The sequence below is a fragment of the Bipolaris victoriae genome, assembly GCF_000527765.1.
Source record: "Bipolaris victoriae FI3 unplaced genomic scaffold scaffold_66, whole genome shotgun sequence".
NCBI lineage: Eukaryota > Fungi > Ascomycota > Dothideomycetes > Pleosporales > Pleosporaceae > Bipolaris > Bipolaris victoriae.
The window spans coordinates 146,870-166,808 of NW_014575326.1; the positions used below are offsets into that span (position 1 = coordinate 146,870).

Below are 19,939 nucleotides of genomic sequence, written 5' to 3' on the forward strand. Positions count from 1 at the left end.
ATGCCCTGGTCTGGTGCTCCACTCCATCACTAGGCGCGCCAGCTCTCCAAGCTCCAAGTCCAGCTCAGCTCAACACAGCCAGAGCCCTACTCAGTCTTGGGACATAGTAACCCACCACAGGCTCCAGCCTGCCCGCGCACCTACTCGCTCCATCTCGTATCTTCCTCGCCTCCTTGCCGGTCGGCCCGCTGCGCACCCTCAGGTTCCCCTGTCGCCCATCCAGAGAGACCCCGCTGGTTCAAGATTCGAGGCGTGCGCCTTACATCGCCCTAACCCCACACTCCCGCGGCCCTCAAGGCTGCCTACCAGTAGCTCCAGCACACCCTCTCGCACAGCTACCTGGTCGCCCACTTCACTGCACCATCGAGCGACCATATTCAACGCGAGGCCTGGGTGCTCAAAGGCCACGGTCACGCTCATGCAGCGCCAGCTGCGGTCCCAGGCTTGCGCCGTGAGATTCAAACATGTCGGCCTTTGTGCGCGTCTCAGGACCGCCAAACAGTAACTTTCTGATCGGCTATCCTGGAATATCAGCTACACTTGTACGTGCTCTTAGCCTGTTCCCCTCGTCATTGGACACCTGGCGCTCCAATTTGCCCATCTGGAGCCGCTGCACGGCGCGCAGCCCTTTCGCAACACTACTTGGCTAATGCTGACACCTTTCAGCCCCGAATAGAAGGCAAAGTCGAGATCCGCCCACTCGTTGGTATCTCAGCACCTGTCAATGTCTCGCTCGTTACCATTGCCTTGCACCGTCGTGAGACGATACACCCCTCCGCCGATTCGGCCGCAAGGAGGCATTTGGCCGCCCCGCGCAAGGAAATCACGGATATTGTGGGCAAGGAAATGCTCCTGTACCGATGCTCGCCTGGGAAAGAATACGAAAGCGTATTGTGCATGGACCTGCCCTTCGTCATCTTCATACCATACGGACGCGGTGGCGAGGAGGTAGCGCGGAGAGTCCCGCCCGCAAGCTTACAGTTACCGAGTCGTACGGCCGAGACATTCTACGAACTAGTCGTGACGGTTCAGCAAGGACCGCAGGAACAGAAGAAGTACCCGTTCGCAGTACCGATACAAAGATACGATACCCTCTCCACATTTGGCATGTACAATCGACCAGAGAGTGCGGAACGAGTGACGGATCACCTCGTCACCCTTGGGATAAGTTTGCCGCGTTGGAGTTATGGTCCGCTCGATCCGGTTTCAGTATACATCAAGCTGAGTCCAAACCCGGACTGGCTGAACAAGGCGAAGAAAGTTACGATACAAAAGATTACGGTTGGCATAGATGAGGAGATTATTTTCAACCACGAAGGAGACGAACCGACACGGAAGGTGAAGACATTAGTGAAAACAACACAGGCAGTCGGAGTCAAGATGCCTGAAGCGGGCTATTTCACCAATCTTGGGCTCGTCTTCCCGGCAAAGGATTTACGAGATAATACAGGAATAATACCCAGAGGACAGAAAGAATTCCCAATGTACGCTGTAAATGGCTTCACGACAACTGGTACACTGTATAAGATTGAGTATTATCTTACAGTAAAGGTAAGCTGAAGCAGGTACAATCTGATTTCAACTGCTTACCAGCCGTAGGCACAAATGTCGTCAGCGCGAGATATCTTGCTCCGCCAGCCCATCGTTGTATGTCCATTTGATCATGCTGGCTGCAAACAAGAGATGGAAGCCATTGAACAAGCCGCCAAGGACGCCGCACATGTCGCACCTGAAAATCCTATGCTTCCTGCTAGCACTATCATTCGATCCAACGACCCTGAAGGCCTACGCGCTCTTGGTATTTCGATTGTAGGAGGTGTACGAAAACCACTGATTGAGTGAAGAGCCATCACAAAAGAGTTGGAATTCAGAAAGGATATGGTTGTTTGTGGAAAGCCGCTACGCTCGAGTAGCATATGCCTTGTGTGCAAGCATGAAGTGCACAGCGAATACCTTCCGTTTATCACGACCTGGGCTCAGTGTTATCCTCTCTGCTTCAGCAACGACTCTTTTGAAGCGGAAGCATTGTTGGATCCCTTCCGGCCCCCACTCCCGAAACCTGGGAGTCCCCAGTCGTGCATAGCCATGTGCGATACAAAAATATCACTGGGCATACAGCACAGACTACAAGCAACGTTTGCTCCAACACAACCATGAGCCGTCTCACACCGAAACCGCCACCGCATGCATTTGGTCTATTCGAGCATACGACCGGCGCAACGTCTTATACCCAGCGGTCTTGTACACTGTATAAGTCGAGTCCTTGAGTTTTTTTGTTCATATTTCTTTCGTCGGGCGTTTGGTGACAGAGGGTACGTGGGTGAATGGGACGGCCGCTTCAGCATTTTTGTCGTTATGATACCTTCAGTTTCTTTCTTTTTTCAACTTTTAATCGTCATCTGTTCAGGTTGCAAGCGAGCAGGAGCCGGATAGGAGGTTTAGTTGTACGAAGATTTGCAGGGCTGGCCATGTAGAGAGTGAGGGTGTGTCAGGTGGATAACAAGAGGTGCTTAAGTGATGAGAGAAGAAAGAGAAGTCGAAGATAGTATTACCACTACTGTATTTCACTCAGATTACAAAGTATAATACTCTTTTTATCGGTTACATACAACTCCTCCTTTGGACCCCCGATCTGTTCACTTGCTCGTTTTCAGGGGCCGACCTATAGACCATAACCAATAGCACCGCTGTAAACTTCTGTCAAACATGCACGTGAGATTGGGTAGACTAAGGGTTAGTGGGAAATGTCGGCAGTGTGGCAAGAATGCCGCGGAGGTTTGTCATTCGAATCTTTTAGAAATGCAAGCTTATCGATAGGCTGGCGCGTTACGTGACTGCAAAGGGTCCTATTCTCCGCGACATCGGCTTCGCACCAGGAATCTTTTGCATGTATTTGGCCTGCGTCCCTCTTTCCTTCTTGATTTTGCAACAGATATCCTCTTGCGCAGGCAACTGTCTTTCTTATCCATTCGTCTGACGGTCAAATTTATTTTGCTTCTTGAATTACTACTGCAATATCCGGCGCTTGCCACCCCTCGTTTCCCCGCCAATCCTTTGCGCACTATGAGTGCCATTCTTTCTGCAGATGACCTAAACGACTTCATATCGCCGGGTGTCGCGTGCATAAAACCTATTGAAACACTTCCTGTGCAACAAGAAGAGACATCGGTACGCTCTTTGTTTGTATTGGCTTAGGACCGGGCGCATACTAATCTGCTAGAATGCTTATGAAGTCACGACGGAAGAAAAAGCCGCTGCCTCGCAACCGCCACCACCCGCTTCGATATCGCTGACAGACTGTCTCGCTTGCTCAGGATGTGTAACGAGCGCTGAAGCAGTTCTAGTCTCGTTGCAATCGCATACGGAAGTTCTAACGACGCTCGATAAATACCGATCGCTGCGCACTCCATGGCAGGCACAAAACGGGACGAATGGCGTCACAAACGGGTGTGGACATAACGGAACAAACGGCGCTGTAAATGGGAGCCATGATGAGCCCGAGGGAAAGTTATTCGTCGCAAGCGTTTCACCGCAGACGCGCGCAAGCCTGGCAGCCGTCTTCAATGTTTCCGAAGTAGAGGCTGGGAACATGATCTCACAGCTCCTCAGCGGACCAAATGGATTGAGAACTGGCGGCGACAAGGGAAGTGATTTTACCTGGATCATTGACACAAACGCCATGAGAGAGGCTTGCCTGGTAGCAGCAGCAGATGAGGTTACAAATGCGCTCTCACCCGCTGCAGTAAAAGCGTCACCACAACCCGGATCTGAAGGCGCAATTGATACTATCCCAAAGGCACCTATCCTCACATCAGCATGTCCTGGGTGGATATGCTATGCTGAAAAGACACATCCATACGTTCTGCCACACCTTTCGCGCCTTAAATCGCCCCAGGCGCTCACTGGTACCTTGGTGAAGTCGGTCCTCAGCGAGCGCTACCACGTACATCCGTCCCAGATATGGCATCTGGCAATCATGCCTTGCTTTGACAAGAAGCTTGAAGCTAGTCGTGGCGAGCTCACATCTGCTGCCTGGTTACCGAGCTACAACCAGTCCGAGGAGAAGATACGGGATACTGACTGCGTCATTACTGCTCGCGAACTGCTACACCTTGCCGCCGCCCGCGGTATCAACTTTGCCAATCTTCCTCGGTCCCCACTTTCTCAATCAGACCGGACACCATTTCCCGACCCCAAACTGGATGCTTTCTTGTTCCCTTCTTCGCGCCGGAAGAACCAGAGTGTTACCGCAGGATCCTCTGGAGGTTATCTTTACCACATCTTACAAACGTATCAGGCGCGGAATCCGGGATCTTCGATATCAGTAGTAAGAGGTCGCAATGCCGATGTGGTGGAATACTCAGTGGTTCAAGGCTCAGAGACTATCATCAAGGCAGCACGATTCTACGGTTTCCGCAATATTCAAAACTTGGTGCGGCGACTGAAGCCAGCAAGAGCAAGCAGACTGCCAGGTGGCAGGACGGGCGTCAGTAGGAAACCAGGTGGAGCAGGAGCAGCAGGTGAAGGCGTAAAAGATTATGCATATGTCGAGGTCATGGCCTGTCCAGGAGGATGCACCAACGGGGGTGGACAAGTCAAAGTGCAAGAGGTTGAAGAGGTTCGCGTCTACGAGGGCATACAGAAAGCAAATGACGATGCGCCCGTACCAAAGCCTGGTCCAAAGGAGCAGAAGGAGTGGCTGGCAAGAGTCGACGAAGCGTACTTTTCAGGCACAGACTCGGAAGACGAAACGGCCAATGATGCCAGTACAAATGGCCACGCCTCCGAGGACATTGTGGACGGGATATCAAGATCGCACATGAAGGATATGATGGCACATTGGTCACATATTACAGGTGTTGATCAACAGAAGCTAATATATACATCGTACATCAAGGTCGAAAGCGATGTGGGTAAGAAGAAGCAGAGCGATATGGAGCGAGTGGCTGGACTGGCTGTTACCGCTGGTGGTGGATGGTAATTGTTCTTTTTCACTGGGACAAGCATAGACGGGCGTTTTTATAGAATACGGGGAGCGCAGTACTGGTTGGCATTAGAGCATCTCGAGGGATCTGCGAATCTGCTCGCTTGTATTTGCGATATGTTTGTCTTGAATCCTACAACAATAGTTTTCTAGTTTAGGATCACGAAGTACACGAAAAACATCAGCCATCTTTATTCCTCCAAGAGCCTGTATAATTTCTCTCTGTATAACACACTCTGACTCGTGCAGACTCTCTACAGCTCCTTATCACAACCACTCAATATACGTCTCACACATCACCACACATCTCCCGTCCGTCCGGTCCCTTCCCTTCCCTTTCCCACGCTACACCCAAAACAACGGCCCGCAACCGCCTCATTCCGCACGCCACCCGCCCAAACACTAACTTCCAGCGCACAATCTTTTTTTTTTTTCTCTCTGACAACGATAACCCTGGATGGTTCAATCCCAGCGTAATGACTCGAGCACACACACGGACACGGACATCAACAGTGCACGGTTGCATTCAGAAAAATATAGTCTAGTAAGGAAGACAGGCGCACTCTTGTCGCACCTTTGTGTGCACGAGCACTCTTTTTTTTTTGGTCCTAAATTTACTTGGGGACTGGGAGGGTTCGTATGTATCTTTATACAATACAGGTCTTGGCTGTGGTACTTTTCATGGTACTCCAGGGAAGAAGGGTTCGGGTAAGGGGGGGGAAGGAAGATAGTATTAAAGGTCATGGTTCATGGTTTGTACAACTTTGACCGGAAGATTAAGTACGCGCCAGGTCGATGAGATGATAACCGGATTGGGACTAAGTAGTAGTAGGCGGGTCTTAAACGGTTGGAAACACCATCGTGTTGACACATTTTCTTACGATTTATCTTTTCCTGACAGGAAAAAAGTCAGATGAATACATGTTATCCCTGCGTGCTCCTCAGCCCCAATTACCTCAGACAGGTTGGGGTGATGAGGGTAAGATTTGTTGCGAGAAAGATGATCTGGTAAAATGACTTACTAAAGTTATGTAAGAAACCGAGGCACACACCTATCCGCCGAACCAGCAAAGGGTCTTTCTACTACTATCCTGGCAAAAACAAAAGACCCTTTTTTTTTCCTCTTTCTCACATAAGTACTTACGTACATACCCCGACTTACCGGACATACTTTAACGTGCGTACGTGCGTGCGTCTTACTTCGAGACTCCCCCCCCCCCTCGGGCACCAAAAAAGCCCACCACCGGCCCTCGTAATCAACAGGGTATATGCAAGTCCGTCAAAGTAAAAAGTTAGGTCCTAGAGAATCAGTACGTAATGCATCGTTTTTTTTAAACTACGTAAAATCCACGTAAAAACAACGTGTACTCGCCCTCTCTTGTCCAACGTAGCAAAAGCTAGTAGCTAACTAGTTATCTGCCGAAGAAAGGGCAAAAAAAAGCACAGATGAATGCTTGCGACCACGCACAAAAGCGTTTGTTCGGCCGATATAGTTACGTTTTTTTTTGGTTCGGCCCAGAACGCATGAGATGTCAGCAATTTTGGGCCAGGGTAAGGGTAAGGGTACAGGCGTTGTTGGCTCAGAGGCAAGTTTTGGGACTTGGGCTGGGATTTGGGTTTAGGATGGCGTGACGATGGTGCAGGGTAGGGTATGGTGAGCATGGCGGAGCATGGGAAGGGTTGGGCTGGGCTGGGGGTGGTCCGAGGGTTGATGTTGCTTGATAATGTATTTGCATGTATGGTATATTTGGGGTCGGGGATGGAAGGATAGGTATGAGGTGGATGAGAAGGAAAACAAGGTGATATGGAATGGTTCTAGTGAGAGGGAGCTGGTGAATAGAGAAATTCTACTTGTCTAAGAGAGAAGAAGGGACAAGAAAGGGCAGCTAGTGGTATCACACTCACTCCCTTTTTCACCCAAGGAGCCAAGGGAGGCCAGGGTACTAGGAGAAAAGGCCGAATAACATGGTAACATACAAATCTTTCTTTGTTTGTTTATTTGATGTATGGGAACTGGACTGAAAAGCCATCCTGGGCTATAATACAAAATATACTATGTCCGTCCGTATTACAATATTACAAGGTTTTGAGTCGCCACTATGGGGTGAGGAAGTGCGAGGAGAAAAAAAAAGGACGCAAGAAAAAGGATGCAAGAAAACAAAGAGACGCTAGGAGATGACGAAAAACGCAAAGCAACAAGACAGTGTGTTGCATTTTTGTGAGATAGGACGCAAGGAGAGAGTGAGGATGGGAGAGAGAGAGAAAATGTATGTAGAGGGAAGAAGGCAGTTGATCGCTCAAAGTTATTCTTTACAACAAACACCGACCCACCACTACCCACCAACCAACCAATGTATGACCAAAGTTATTCCAAAGAAGTCCAGATTCCTTCTTTTCCCCTCCCCTCTCCCCATTTAACCAAACAAGGATATATAGTAAGAAGGTAATGTGTGATGTGAGGTACTCGCCAAATACACAAATTGGGGTATCCGCCAACGAAATGAAGCACAGTTAAAGAGAAAAAAACACTCGGTCTAGTAAGGTATAATGAGAGAGGACGCTCTGCGCCGTTGCCTACTTGAACATGGCGCGGGCGTGCGCCGAAAAAAAACAGATTCCGAAACTGAAAAGCCAGGGCTCAACCCGACAAACCATGTTGCATGGGGAGTCACTGGCGTGTGCTATGTCCGCCAAATGTGCGAAGTCTCGATACTTTCCCCCAAATTAACACGATATTTGGGTACTGCCCACCAGATGTTGAAAGTAAGATGCCGCCCGAGAAGATGATTGATAAAAGGAAAATGTGTTGTGTTGTTACAGAACGAATGTGGAAGTGAGAGTGAAAAGGGCAACTATTCCTGTTGCGAAAAAGTCAAATGATGGTGGGGGGCGCGAAGGACGATGATGATGTGTTATGACGCCTATAACACCGTCCTAGAAGATGCGCTTGCTTTTGAGGGCTTTGTAGCGCATCGCGTCTGTGTCTATCTTTCTGTAATCGTGCACCGTTCCAGACGGGAGAGCTCAAGGTCGTAGGGTCGTATAGGAAGCGACAAGGAGCGGGTACGGTGACCCAAATTACAATTATACGGATGAAGGAACATGCAGCGAAGGCAAGGCGAAAGGAAGTACGGGTCCCGTACGGTTGGATATCATCGGTGTCGGGTTTGGGCAGCCATGAGGCTAGCCGCGACACTCGAAGCCCAATCCAGATCGCCATCGGATGGTGGTGTTGGCCACTTGGACACGGAGTCGTTGTCGTTGGGGCGAGTCTTGGAGATGTCCATGGGCTTGCTGGGGGTCGCGTACGCCGACTGCCCAAAACCGACGCTGTTTCGGTTTGACGACGGTGAGGGTGTCAGGTAAGATGCAGCAGGGCCAGACTTTTCGTTGTCCAGCTTTTTCGCAGCCTTGTGGGTTGATGCGAGGACCTCGCTGAGGAGCTCCTCTTCTTCATTTGGTGTCTCGTACCGATTGGACGGGTTCGACTTGTTTTGAAGCGCACGACGTGTCCTGCTTGAGACAGGAGCACCGCCACTCGTCTCTCCGTTTCGTGGCTCAGGTCCATGTGGGACCGAGTGGTGGCGCTTAAGCATGGGATTCGATGCAACGCGCGAGCTCTTTATTGAACCAGCCTGTTGGGAATGGGCTTCTACGCTGTCTCTTACATGCTGCAACGCCTTGTCTAGTTCAGAAAAGTCCGACGTCGAGGCTGACGGGGCTGGAGCTGGTGACTGCTCCATGATCAAAGACTGCCTAGCGCTGCTGCTGGCAGTGGCCCAGGGTGCGCATCCGGCGTTGGCCTCAATGTCATCCGAGTTCGGCGACATCGGGGTTTGGTACCGACCTGACAAGCGTCGAGCGCGCTTCCTGAGGTGTGAGAAGAAACCTTCCTTGTGTCCACTGACAGGAGAAGCAACGTCGGAGTGACCATTCAGTGCCCGCTCGGCCTCTTGGCGGTGCATGTCTGCGTAGTGATTGCCGTGTGAAGCAACAGACAGCTGGCGACCAATCTTCTTTGCAGCCAGCTCTTCGTTGTTGGCACGAACATTGGCTTGTGCAGTCACCTCGGCAGAAAGCGGTGAGATTGGCTTAATCGAAGGCAGAATGGGGATAGGCGCGCCATTGTTGGAAGCCCCGTTTGTCCACGTAGCTCGCTTAGTGGCATTGGGACGTTGCTTAGTCGACCCACTCGCATCACCAGAACTGGCTTGTGCAGGTGATAGGGGCTTCACAGTGCTGTGCTGAGGCACTGCTGGGGCACTCTCACGAGCGACCAACGATCGACGGAGCCACGAGGACGTCTTTGATGTGAGCTTGGGTGAGGCCTCAGGTGAGTCTTTTCCAGAGAGTTCAGAGCCCTTGCGGCCCAAAAGTCGCGAGGAAGAAGACTTGAGCCGTAGGGGGTCAACGGCATCCTGGAAATATTCATGTTCGAGAGCCTGTCGGGATGTAGGCCTAGCTCGGGGATCCCATAGAAGACACCATGTGACAAACTGGGCCAAACTGGCTGGCCATTGGGGCGAGGGGAGTATTGTGTCGAGCGAGTGCGGTGCCATCTTGGGAAAAGAGAAGCCCAGCTTCTGTGCTAATTTGACTCCGTCTTTCCACTCACCACCGCCAACTCGCTGACCATTCTTGTTGACCCAGCTTCCAGGGCTGCCCATGATCTCGCACACCCTCCATACCTGATCGACCTCGTTTCCACCAGGGAACAGCGGCTTCAATGTGGCAATCTCAACAGCCATGGCGCCAACGGCCCAAATATCAACTGGTGCTGAGTAGTGGCCGGCCCGCAGCAGAACCTCGGGAGCGCGGTACCACCGGGTCGAAACGTAAGTAGTGTAAGGAAGCTTGGAGTGGGTTTCCCTGGCGAGTCCAAAGTCGGCAATCTTGATCGTGTATACTGGTGGTGTCGATGGCGGTGTCATCATGGCGGAGTATCGGCGGAAGGGGTGCGATGTGTCGTTTTGTTGCGATGTGGAGACGAGGATGTTCTCTGGCTTGATGTCACGGTGGAAGAACTCGCGGTCGTGAATGTGTTCCAGTCCGGACATGATCTGAAAGAGGATGCTCTTCACGCTGTGTGCGTCCATGGGCTTGTGCTCGCGAGCCTTCATGAGCTGGTACAGATTGCCGTCCATGAACTCCATGGCAATGTGGAGCCTACGGGTGTAAGGATCCAGGAAGATGTCCAGGGCTGGTACCAGGTGAGGGTGTGGTGGTAGTGATCGCAGGAAGATGACTTCTCGTAGCTCAAGGCAGCTTGAGAATGAATCAAATGTCTTCTTCATGGTCTTGATGGCCACCTGGAAAGCGCGTCAGTCGGTGGGGGGTCCATGTCACTGTTGTCATCGTGTACTTACTAGTGTGCCGCGGCGGGCAATGTGAGAGCCAGCAGTTCGGACGCGGGCAAGTGCGACACTACCGAAGCTGCCGTCGCCAATCTCCTTCATCACTTCATACCTCTCCTCGAGGGATGCCCAGCCGTGAGGCTGGACTTGTGATTCTGGATGCATTTTGATGTGAGTATGCAGTGGATCTGTGTGTTAGAAGATCTGTTGGTAGCAGATGCTCCTGATTGAAAAAGGACTGTAGGGTTGTTAGAAAGGAGAAGGTGAGACCATGTCACGGGTAGAGTGAGACTGGCCTGTAGAACAAGTCCTTGGGACGGTGTGGTGTTTGATGGCGGGACGGGTTTAGTTCATGTCATTCGAGGAATCGAGTTTGTGGTGAGTGACGACAAGGTGGTCCAGTAGAGAGGTAGAGGGGATGATGTGTCGACAAGCTGGAGGGGGAGGGGGAGTTCAGTGCGTATCGAAGGGTGAGATGCGATAGGAGGGTGTTGTAAGGGTCCAGGTTGATGCAGGTGCGGGAATGTCGAGAAAATGAGAGACGACGGTTGGGAGGACGTGTGGAGACGTGCCCGGGACCACGGTAGACGGGTAGTATTCCGTAGCTCAGGAAGTTCTAGTGAAGATGAAAGCGGAATGACTTTGTGATCATAGCTCGACTGGCTTAATGATCGGGCTGGGAGATTGGAGCGCGCCTGTGCGTTCGGGGGAGTAGGGATGTGGATTATGGAATGTCAAGTGAAGGAGGGCGAGGTTGGCCAGGCGCAGGTGATTTGGCGGGAGTGGAGGGGGGCGTGGTTCGAAGACACGACGGTCTAACGGGAGCGAGACGTGACGCAGCAATGGGCAAGACGCACACGAAGACGCGCCAGGCTACTCACACGTGGATGTGATTGATGGACGGGCGTGTATAATGAGAGACAGCAAGGGGTGCGGCAAATGGGCGTTAGCACGAGTCGCGAGGCTAGACCCAAGAGATTAGAGTGGAAGCGGCGCTCCGAGAGGGTTATGAGTCGTAATAATGAAGATCGCGCCGCCCAGACGGGGCAAGTGCGGTCTGCTGGGCCAGGAGCCGGTCTGTTGCTGTGGTGAGGGCGGTCTCTGCTGTGTGCGTTGGCAGCAGAGGCGGCAGATGGCGGAGAGACGCGACGGGGTGGGCTTAGCTAACGCGCGAAGCAGATGCACGGCGAGACCAGGCGGGGGAGGGCAGAAGTATCAGTATGGCGGTCAGTCAGGGCGGGAGCAGGAGGCATGACGGCGCAGGGCTGTTGGTTTTTGAGTGAAGGAACGAGAGTTAGTTTAGCTGGGCAATGTGGCGTCTGTTTGGGGGGGAGGCGGATGCGAGGGTGAATGGCGCGAGATGAGGGCACTGGGGGGGAGTGTGTGTGGGTGTGGGAGGGAGGGGTGGTGGGTGGCTGACTGTTCGACGGGATCGGGGCGAGTGGTGAAGGACGGCGCGAGGGCTGTTCCAAGCTTAGCAGAAAGGAGCGTTGGGCGCGCCGAAGCGGGCTAGCGGGGCGAGCGGACATGGGGGCAGGCGAAAGTGGCCGCGAAATGCTGTTTATTTTCCCCCTTTCATTGGGCCCCTGCGCGTCCTTTTCCCGACAGGTCAGTGGTGCCCAGTCAGTCACGTGCATGCATTACTCTGTGTCGCTGTCTGTGAATGAATGCATGGGGGCTGATGCGTGTCAATGTGCAGGCGCTCTCCCTCGTACCCAGCCCCAGCCATCCACGCTGCCTGCCTGCCTATTTCCTCACTACGTTGTGTGTCAGTATGCATGTACATTCACATCTGGCCCATCTCTCTAGTGCCCATCCAATACTCACTTAGACATCTATACTTAATTCACCGCACAACAGCGACCCCCCGTCCCCAAGCCCAGCCCAACCCAGCACAACGACAGCACAGGACAACACAGCAATGCACAGCCCTGGCCTCACCGCAATCCCTCGCCCTCCAGCATAAGCACCGTTGCTTCTCCCACCACCATGCCACCCTCCATGCCCGCCACCACCCCGCTGCAGCTCGCCTTGCAACCCGCGCCGCACCCTTCCATCCACCAAGCCGCTGTCTTGTGTACATGCATCCATGCATCCATCCTCCCGCCCGCGGTTGCACAAAGTATACACACTTAGCTGGTGCGCGTAGCCCCGTCGCGTGCGCCCAGGCTCGCCCGTATCCCAGCTCCCAGCATCCCAAGGGCGCGCCAGGAACGTCACAGGCACCAAGCCAGCATCAGGCTGTCATTTCACTGCGGCCCACGTTTCGCATCCCTTGCCTTGTCGCTCCGCCGGCGCCCGGTTCCTGATTTGTCGTGGTAGGTTCCTGGCCGCCTCTCATGCAGCCTTACTCAATTCGCCCCAACCCGGCCTAGCCATGCCGTCGTGCGCATCCGTCAACGTGGTTTGGTTGTCGAGGCGTGCCTTTAGCCTTCCCGCGGCACACCGGAACAGCCACCGTCTCTGTCGCCGTCGAATCCATCCCCTGTCCGAGTCAAGGAATAGGCGAGTAAAAGGACCGTCCTTGATGCGCTGATGATGTGCGCTCCCCCCATCGTCATGGCATGCGAATATGACCACATCTCCCTTCTGCCAAACCTGCCCACCTGCCTCTCGCGGCGCTCCAATTCGTGCCCGCTGCGACAATAGCACCCTCGCTTCTCAGGGGGGAAGTGGTCCTGAATGTCAGTCATGCCATCATCCCAACGCCACAGTCCCAAGCCATGCCGCCCTCGACACATGCAGGGCACCGCGCGGGGTTGCGCTGGTCTGCCCGACGCGTCGTCAAACCTCCCTCGCTCTGATCGACCAAACGGCAGCGTGCTCCAGGCCCAAACTCTATTTTCTCCCGCCAACCTTCTTCGCGGCGCACTTGCTTGCCCTCGATCAATAGACCCATTCTTGTCCTCGACAGAGTTTTTGCCCACCCTGACCCAAATTGGGCCGACGCTTTTTCTCTCTGTATGTGTGTGTGCGCCCTCTGCCTTTGGGGGAAAGAGTGTCTGCGTCCGCACTCCAAATGTAGCAGTTCCCCTCTTGCATGGCCCTGTGCGCCCTGTCATTCTACAGACCCTGACTGTCAACCCACTGAAAATGTCCCAAGCGTCCTGCAACCAAGTCGTCGCCTTGCTGGGCGACCTGTTGCCGTCAACCGCCAGCAGGATTTGCTCCGGGACCCCCATTCTTCCAGAACACTTCTCCCGTGCTATCCTCGTGTTACAGCCCATGCAAATAGATTGGCGGCCCACCCCTAATCCTGCCTCATGTCCATAGAATCTCCGAAGCCTGCAACTCCTTTGTCGGGCACGACGCTGCGCCGTCGGCTTGTTGGAAAAAAAAAACCTAGCTTTCCACCTTACCACACACGTACGAGTTTTTCGCTGACTAGCATGCTTCACCCACCACCGCACTTTTCCCGGCTATTACTGCACCGATCGTCGATGGCTGCTCCCGGGGCAACCAACGCTGTTTGACCATGTCCCTTCCCAACTTTGGGTCCCGAGCGTGCGTTCGGCCAATTTCAAAGCTAGAGTGGCATCCAACCAATGGTTCCGCCATCACCACAGCCTAAACATCTCCCACTAGCTGTGACCACGGCAGGGGCCTTTCAAACCATGGTCCGTACCGGATAGGGTAGCCATCACCGGATTCCATCTTGTTGAAAAGCAACCTCTGTTGCGCGCTTAACTTTTCGCACATGTCTGCATAACCTTGATCACGGTTTTCGCGCACCATCACTTGTAACAGCAGCCGAGATGTGGGCGGACTACTTACACAAACATTGCACAAACATACGAGGAGCCTACCGCGCGACACGCCTCGGGCGCATGCGGTACTCTCGGTCCCAGAAAATCTCTCATGTTTCTTGGCAAACCCGGTTCCGGCTGCGCACCCACAGTGAAGTTGAACACACTCTTTGTTGCTCTGCCCTTTTGCGACACCGAGCTTGTCAATGCCAAAGCATTCCAGGAGAAAAAACGTCATTGTGATGCTGTAGCCACTTTTGCTTTGTTCGCGACGCGGCTGCTCCGAAAGCAAAAGCACAAAATGGTAGCAGAACAAGCAAATACATAGTCATGTTCGGCTTGAAAAGCAGATCTGATAGCACGGGCAGATGAGCCTCGAGCCACCCGTTTGTTCCACACTGATGAAACCATCAATCGTCACCTCTCACCATGTGGCGCATCTGTCTGCAAAACGACGTAGGTGCGAAGGATTTCTAATGTGAGGTCGTGCAATCTCATCCTCTCTTTGTCGGCGTTCATGCTCCCCAGCCTCTCAGCTACCCGAGGCATAACATCGCATTTGATTGAAACACGCCATCAGATTTGATAGCCCGCTTATCTCCATTTCGTCGGTGGTTTATTGACTCCAAGGTCAGATCACGGTCTCTCCACGCATACACATCTTTGCCCAGTCCACTTGTTCTCCGAAATCCTTTCTCGGCAGACCTAGTCCAACGTCAGCTTAACGTCTATTTGCATACGTAGAATCCGGCCCGAAGCATATGGCCATAATACGCCCGAGTGATAGCTATTGGCTGTTGGCGTTGGAGCGATTCGGATTGTTCCGCCAGATTCACGGTTACGTGAGCATCGATTCTCGATCACCGCTGGCTTATCCCGATGGAAAGGTCCGTCTGATCAAGGATCCCGTGCAGTTGCTGCATATCCGCCTAGCTGCGCTATCTTCACCATACTAGGCCATACTACTACCGGAGCTGAGAAACATAGCAGTGGATTCTCGCTACACAGACTCCCAGCTGAACAGAAGCCAGCTGTAGAAAAAACATTATTTGGTAGCCAAACTCTACAAGGCCAATCATCCTTCTCATGCATTTGCTCATCGCGCCTCACTTGTCTCAACAAAGTGAATCCTCTTATTCGATGTACACCGCCAAAAACGGACGTCGTGGCTTGACAGCAATATGCATGTGCGTCTTCCCATGCGAGATGCATGCAAAAACACATTCACACACATATACCCCACATTTAACTGCATCACGCAAACCACGTCATCCAAAACCAATATTTACTTGCTAAAGCTAGTTTCTCACTTGTTTATTTTGATGTGATTGATGTTGTTGATATCTTGTTCGCAGCGTGTGAAATGGCAGCTCCAATTGATTCATTCGTCAACCCAGATCCGAGCCCGAGCTAAACAGAGACATTGAGAAACTCAGCCAGCCGGTGAAAATAAAACAAATATGGAAAGAACAAGCGATGCATCCGCCATCGATTGGTCGATCCAAGAAAAAAGAAACCATTGACGATAATTGAGCAAAGACAGGAAATGAGATCGGGAGAAAAAAAAGAAGAACAAGAAGAACAAAAGAAGAATGCGCGGATATCGATAACCAGTGTCAGTACGCACGATGCAAAATCCCCGCATGTGCGCACACACATATCCCATCACACCCGCGCACCACCACTCGCCAGCCATCGTCCTCAGCCGTCCTTCCACCCGTCCGCCACCACAACCACACTTTGAGTAGCGGAATATGAGCAAACGGGACAGTTTAGACCCTTGCCTCATCTCCCTCCGTCCCCGTCCATACAACAAGCATCAATCAATTATCTTAACACATCAGATTAATAACATCTATATCCTAACCCCGCTTTCTCCCCTCGCTACCCCAACTTTAATCCGCGTGTCTCTCGTCTCTTCCCCCCCCTCTTTCTCCTCAAGACAGAGCGGAAGCCATGGAGAAGGAGTGAGGCAAAGAGAGACACACAATAAAAGAGCGGAAAGCACGGGAGATAAACGAGAAAAGGTGACTTCCCCGAAAGAAAAAGAAACAAAGAAAAGAAACAACAAGAATCAATGAAGCAAGACCGTTAAAATCAGCCACATTGAGAAAGAGGGTTGTGGAAAAGCAAAAAAAAACCTAGAAAAATCCAAGAGAGAAAGACCTTCAAGACCGAAAGAGAGACCTAAAGACAGACAAGGGAGAGAAGAAAAAAAACTCGCTCACCATGTCAACTCACCTACATCCCGTAAACTCTTGCATCTGACCGACTACCACCTTACCAGATTAACCGACATTTTTTTTCTTCTCTGTTGCTCTAAGTTCTGGCCTGTCTTGCCCGTAACCCATCCCACCCCACACTCCCCCCCCCTTACCTGAGCTAGTCCATGCGCAGGTACCGGAGTGAACTACTCCCAATGTTCAACAAGTAGTCAGTTGGTGGTCCAAGACTATATGTCTTGACCGCCTTTTTCCATGCACGCAATGCAAGCCACATACACACTCACATACCACCCCCACACAGCGAGCCAACAAGCCCCCCCCCTCCCGGTGGGGCACAGACTCTAAAATAGTCTCTCTCTCTCTCTCGCGTCTCGTACGCCGGTCTCTTTACTTACTTACTTCGTGTGCTTACTGTACTTAGCTTGCCTTTCTACCCTTAACTCTGCCTATCCATGCAAGTCCCCACGGTGCTGTCAAACTGCCACTAACGCACTATGTATATGCCGACAGGGAACGCTGGCTCGCGGCTGAGCGGCGAGCGGCCTGGTCGTCAACCTTTTCGTTGAGACTTACCACTTACGGGATACGGTGAAAAGAGCGGTCACGTCGGACTATCTCCGAGGCGAGTAGAAGCGATTCATGCTTCCATCACGACATCGCTGCATACCCATCACAAAATTCACTCTAACATGAACCCAATTAAGCATCATGAATAAGCCAACGTGTATTGACACTATGTACTCTATGGACATCGCAGATCTGCTCTAGAACAACTAACCCGCATTCGAGTAACTGCAAATGGTTAGCCAATCGCCAAACCAAAAGTACATTCAATGTAATGAATAGTATATGGTGCGGGTTCAGGTCTCCAAGGTGATTGTATCTTCAATGTGATTAAGAAAGAACACAGCGAATCATGTTTTTCATCATACGAAGGGGGGGGGGAAGAATAAGCAAGTAATGGCACTTACCGAAGTCGCAGAAAGCAATTGTGTATCAAATGCGCAAAGCCAAAGCTGATATGAACACGTTAGCCTGTGTCCATGAAGAGATAACGATATCCATAAAACATGAATAGAACAAGTCCATCGAGTTTCAGCCTAGAGCGAGTTAGTTAACAGTGACATAGCAAGGATTCACAGCCTCAACATACCTCATTAAATCAGATTTGGTTGTAGTGATCAGTATGACGGACGCTCGTTACAACGCCGCCACTCACACAGTGTGAATATCAAGAATCATCATTACAATGATGGACTGTCTTTTAAGAACAAGAAAAATGCCGTACCTGTGGAGTCTGTTAGAAACATTCCACAAAAATATGTCATCATATGTGTGAGAAAGTAGGGCAATCAGTGATGCTTGTATCAACAAGTAATGCCTCTTCCAAACACCCACAGGTTTGTACGCCTGCTTTTGATGGATGCCCAGTCGAGGTATACGTTATGTCCGCCCGACGCATCAAAGGGTTTCATCAGGAAGCTGGGGGGTGTTCGCGGGATGCACAGGGTTTGAGCACAGGGAGTATGTACCTATTTAAGCACAGTTAGCACCTTGATTGCAAGAAGAACTATGCGAAATGCAATAGGTTTGAGCAGTGTCAGACAAGGCTGAAACTAAAAGCAAGTGTGTCGACATTGTATATTCAGGTCGAGGAATGCCTTTCCGTGTCGTGTTTTCATCACTCTGCGGATGGTGGGGAAGGGTAGTTGGAGATGCCTTACCTTTAAGAAGAAAAAGAAACTGCATCCCTATGGATGACTGTCAATCCTAGGTGTCACTACACTGGAGCTTTGTTAGCGATTTGCGCAAATATAAAGCTGTAACAAGGCGCGTATAGTTGTATGCATCATTGTAATTCTAGAGTTTGTGTAGTCCTTCACGATGCTGTAGGATTTGGATTGTTCGTATGTGATAATCTTCTGCAGGAGTCGCGGGAGCTGGTGATGGCTTACCTGCTGTGTTCGCATGTGCGATTGATGCATTAGTACTGATCAAAGACGATAGAGAAGCGCGCAAAGCAAACGCGTTGTGTGGTTGGTGATGAGAATGATGTAGAGAACGGTTTTGAGCTCCAGAAATTTTAGCTTCGAGCTCGGCGCCGAGCCTCCGTAGCGCCGCTTATGTAATGTCTCGGTCGCGCAATCACTCTTTCCTCGCTCGTCCAAATCAAAACGAAACTATTGGTACGAGTTTATGGAGGGTGGAGAATAAGAGATTCTACTTATTTTTCTGTTGATTTGTTTCCAAGTTCTGAACTCTGCATTGACCATAGATCTTAATGGTAGGACTATAGTGCTCTTCTTCCGAAATTGATGCTTTCATCACTACGACCGCATAGCCCAGTCCAACTTGCTCTGTAGAATATATAACATCACAGGTCCCAAGTAATAGTATCACGAGCTTTTCGGATACTTTCGTTGGTCAAATTTAATCATTTAATCCAAACCACAACAAGACTGCACCTGTACGCATGTATTGTTTCTTTAGGGTCTTGCCTGAACATAAAAGCGGTGCATTGATCGAGTGTGAAAACTAGGCTTGGAAACAAATCTCGGCATATAGAGGTACATACTATAAAAGTTTCACAGTACATGTCAATAGTTTCATTCTAGGTTAGTATGCTACTAACTCGTCATATCGACGAGCAGGGAAGGTCTTTTTTGCCATGCCAAACACACAAACAGATCCTGCATAAGTTGCTTTGTGATGAAGAAAAAACCTCGACATAGGAGTGCACCACATGCACTGCGTGCAAGTGCCTTAGATCATCTTGCTGTCGATAGTATATGTCCATCTCTTTGTGTGCCATATTGTATCCAAGTTGAGTATGGAACAAGATTGCTTTCCTCATGGAGGAAAACCTTGATGGAAAAAGCGATAAGCTGCAGCTGTCCTTCTCCAACTGACCTACGTGCTATGTGTTCGTTCATCCTTTCTCATTCGTTTAGTAACAGAAATCACAAGAGTCAACTATATTCCGTGGGGGTTCGATAATCAAAAACCTACTTTGCACATAGAACACCGATGTCTATTCATTGCATCAGTGCTACACAGTAACACTCCTATCACATACATGTACACAATTTCAAACAAGACACAGGTGAGAGTAGTTGATCCCGCAAAGTTCCTCGCTTTAAAGAAAAGTATGAAAGGGCTTTGCATTTTGTGTCATGTATCTAAGCTCGCTCGTCAATGTTGCAGAAAAAACACACTCCCCCCAGACTATGTAAATGGCCTTGTTCGAGCCGTTCAACTGCCTCAGAATATACATTATGAAAGTAGAGGAAGTAGAAGGTGTAAGAAGGGGGAGAGGGTATGAGGGTATGGGGTATGCAGAGGGAGAGAAAAGAGGTAGGGGTACACAATGCAGGACGATGATAATGTCCAAAACAACACCACTCGTCCAACGATGTATGTGCCAGAGATGCGAGCATTACAAATCGTTGAAAGCATAAAGACATATCAAAAAGGTAAAAGGAATAAAAGAACCGTCGACAATATCGAAGCAACCTTTGCCGAACAAGTGTAACAGTGGGTATGTAGCGTGTTTTGTAATGATCCCTCCCAGTGTGCGCCGATAGAAGCAGGTGGCAAAGAAGCAGGTACATGAAGGATAAAGGTGTGGGA

At 50.9% G+C, this 19,939-nt stretch overlaps 6 protein-coding genes across 6 annotated transcripts; 3 read left to right on the forward strand and 3 right to left on the reverse strand.

The window, feature by feature from the left end:
* Positions 1-464: 464 nt before the first annotated feature.
* On the forward strand, positions 465-1,842 carry COCVIDRAFT_104519 (hypothetical protein; the record flags this gene model as incomplete). The annotated part of the gene is made up of 3 exons (XM_014699170.1): positions 465-542; positions 667-1,551; positions 1,600-1,842. The coding sequence occupies 3 exons, from the start codon at positions 465-467 to the stop codon at positions 1,840-1,842; spliced, it is 1,206 nt and encodes a 401-aa protein (XP_014554656.1).
* Positions 1,843-3,063: 1,221 nt separating this feature from the next.
* On the forward strand, positions 3,064-4,981 carry COCVIDRAFT_104522 (hypothetical protein; the record flags this gene model as incomplete). The annotated part of the gene is made up of 2 exons (XM_014699171.1): positions 3,064-3,168; positions 3,221-4,981. The coding sequence occupies 2 exons, from the start codon at positions 3,064-3,066 to the stop codon at positions 4,979-4,981; spliced, it is 1,866 nt and encodes a 621-aa protein (XP_014554657.1).
* A 3,155-nt stretch (positions 4,982-8,136) lies between these two features.
* Positions 8,137-10,503, reverse strand: COCVIDRAFT_28362 (hypothetical protein; the record flags this gene model as incomplete). Its single annotated transcript, XM_014699172.1, has 2 exons — positions 8,137-10,293; positions 10,351-10,503. The coding sequence occupies 2 exons, from the start codon at positions 10,501-10,503 to the stop codon at positions 8,137-8,139; spliced, it is 2,310 nt and encodes a 769-aa protein (XP_014554658.1).
* Positions 10,504-13,029: 2,526 nt separating this feature from the next.
* COCVIDRAFT_17706 (hypothetical protein) lies at positions 13,030-13,611 on the forward strand (the record flags this gene model as incomplete). The annotated part of the gene is made up of 1 exon (XM_014699115.1): positions 13,030-13,611. The coding sequence occupies one exon, from the start codon at positions 13,030-13,032 to the stop codon at positions 13,609-13,611; it is 582 nt and encodes a 193-aa protein (XP_014554601.1).
* Positions 13,612-14,108: 497 nt separating this feature from the next.
* On the reverse strand, positions 14,109-14,315 carry COCVIDRAFT_104505 (hypothetical protein; the record flags this gene model as incomplete). The annotated part of the gene is made up of 1 exon (XM_014699173.1): positions 14,109-14,315. A coding segment is annotated over one exon (207 nt), but the record flags the coding sequence as incomplete, so codon positions are not given.
* A 5,029-nt stretch (positions 14,316-19,344) lies between these two features.
* On the reverse strand, positions 19,345-19,920 carry COCVIDRAFT_39534 (hypothetical protein; the record flags this gene model as incomplete). Its single annotated transcript, XM_014699174.1, has 2 exons — positions 19,345-19,374; positions 19,525-19,920. The coding sequence occupies 2 exons, from the start codon at positions 19,918-19,920 to the stop codon at positions 19,345-19,347; spliced, it is 426 nt and encodes a 141-aa protein (XP_014554660.1).
* Positions 19,921-19,939: the final 19 nt, after the last annotated feature.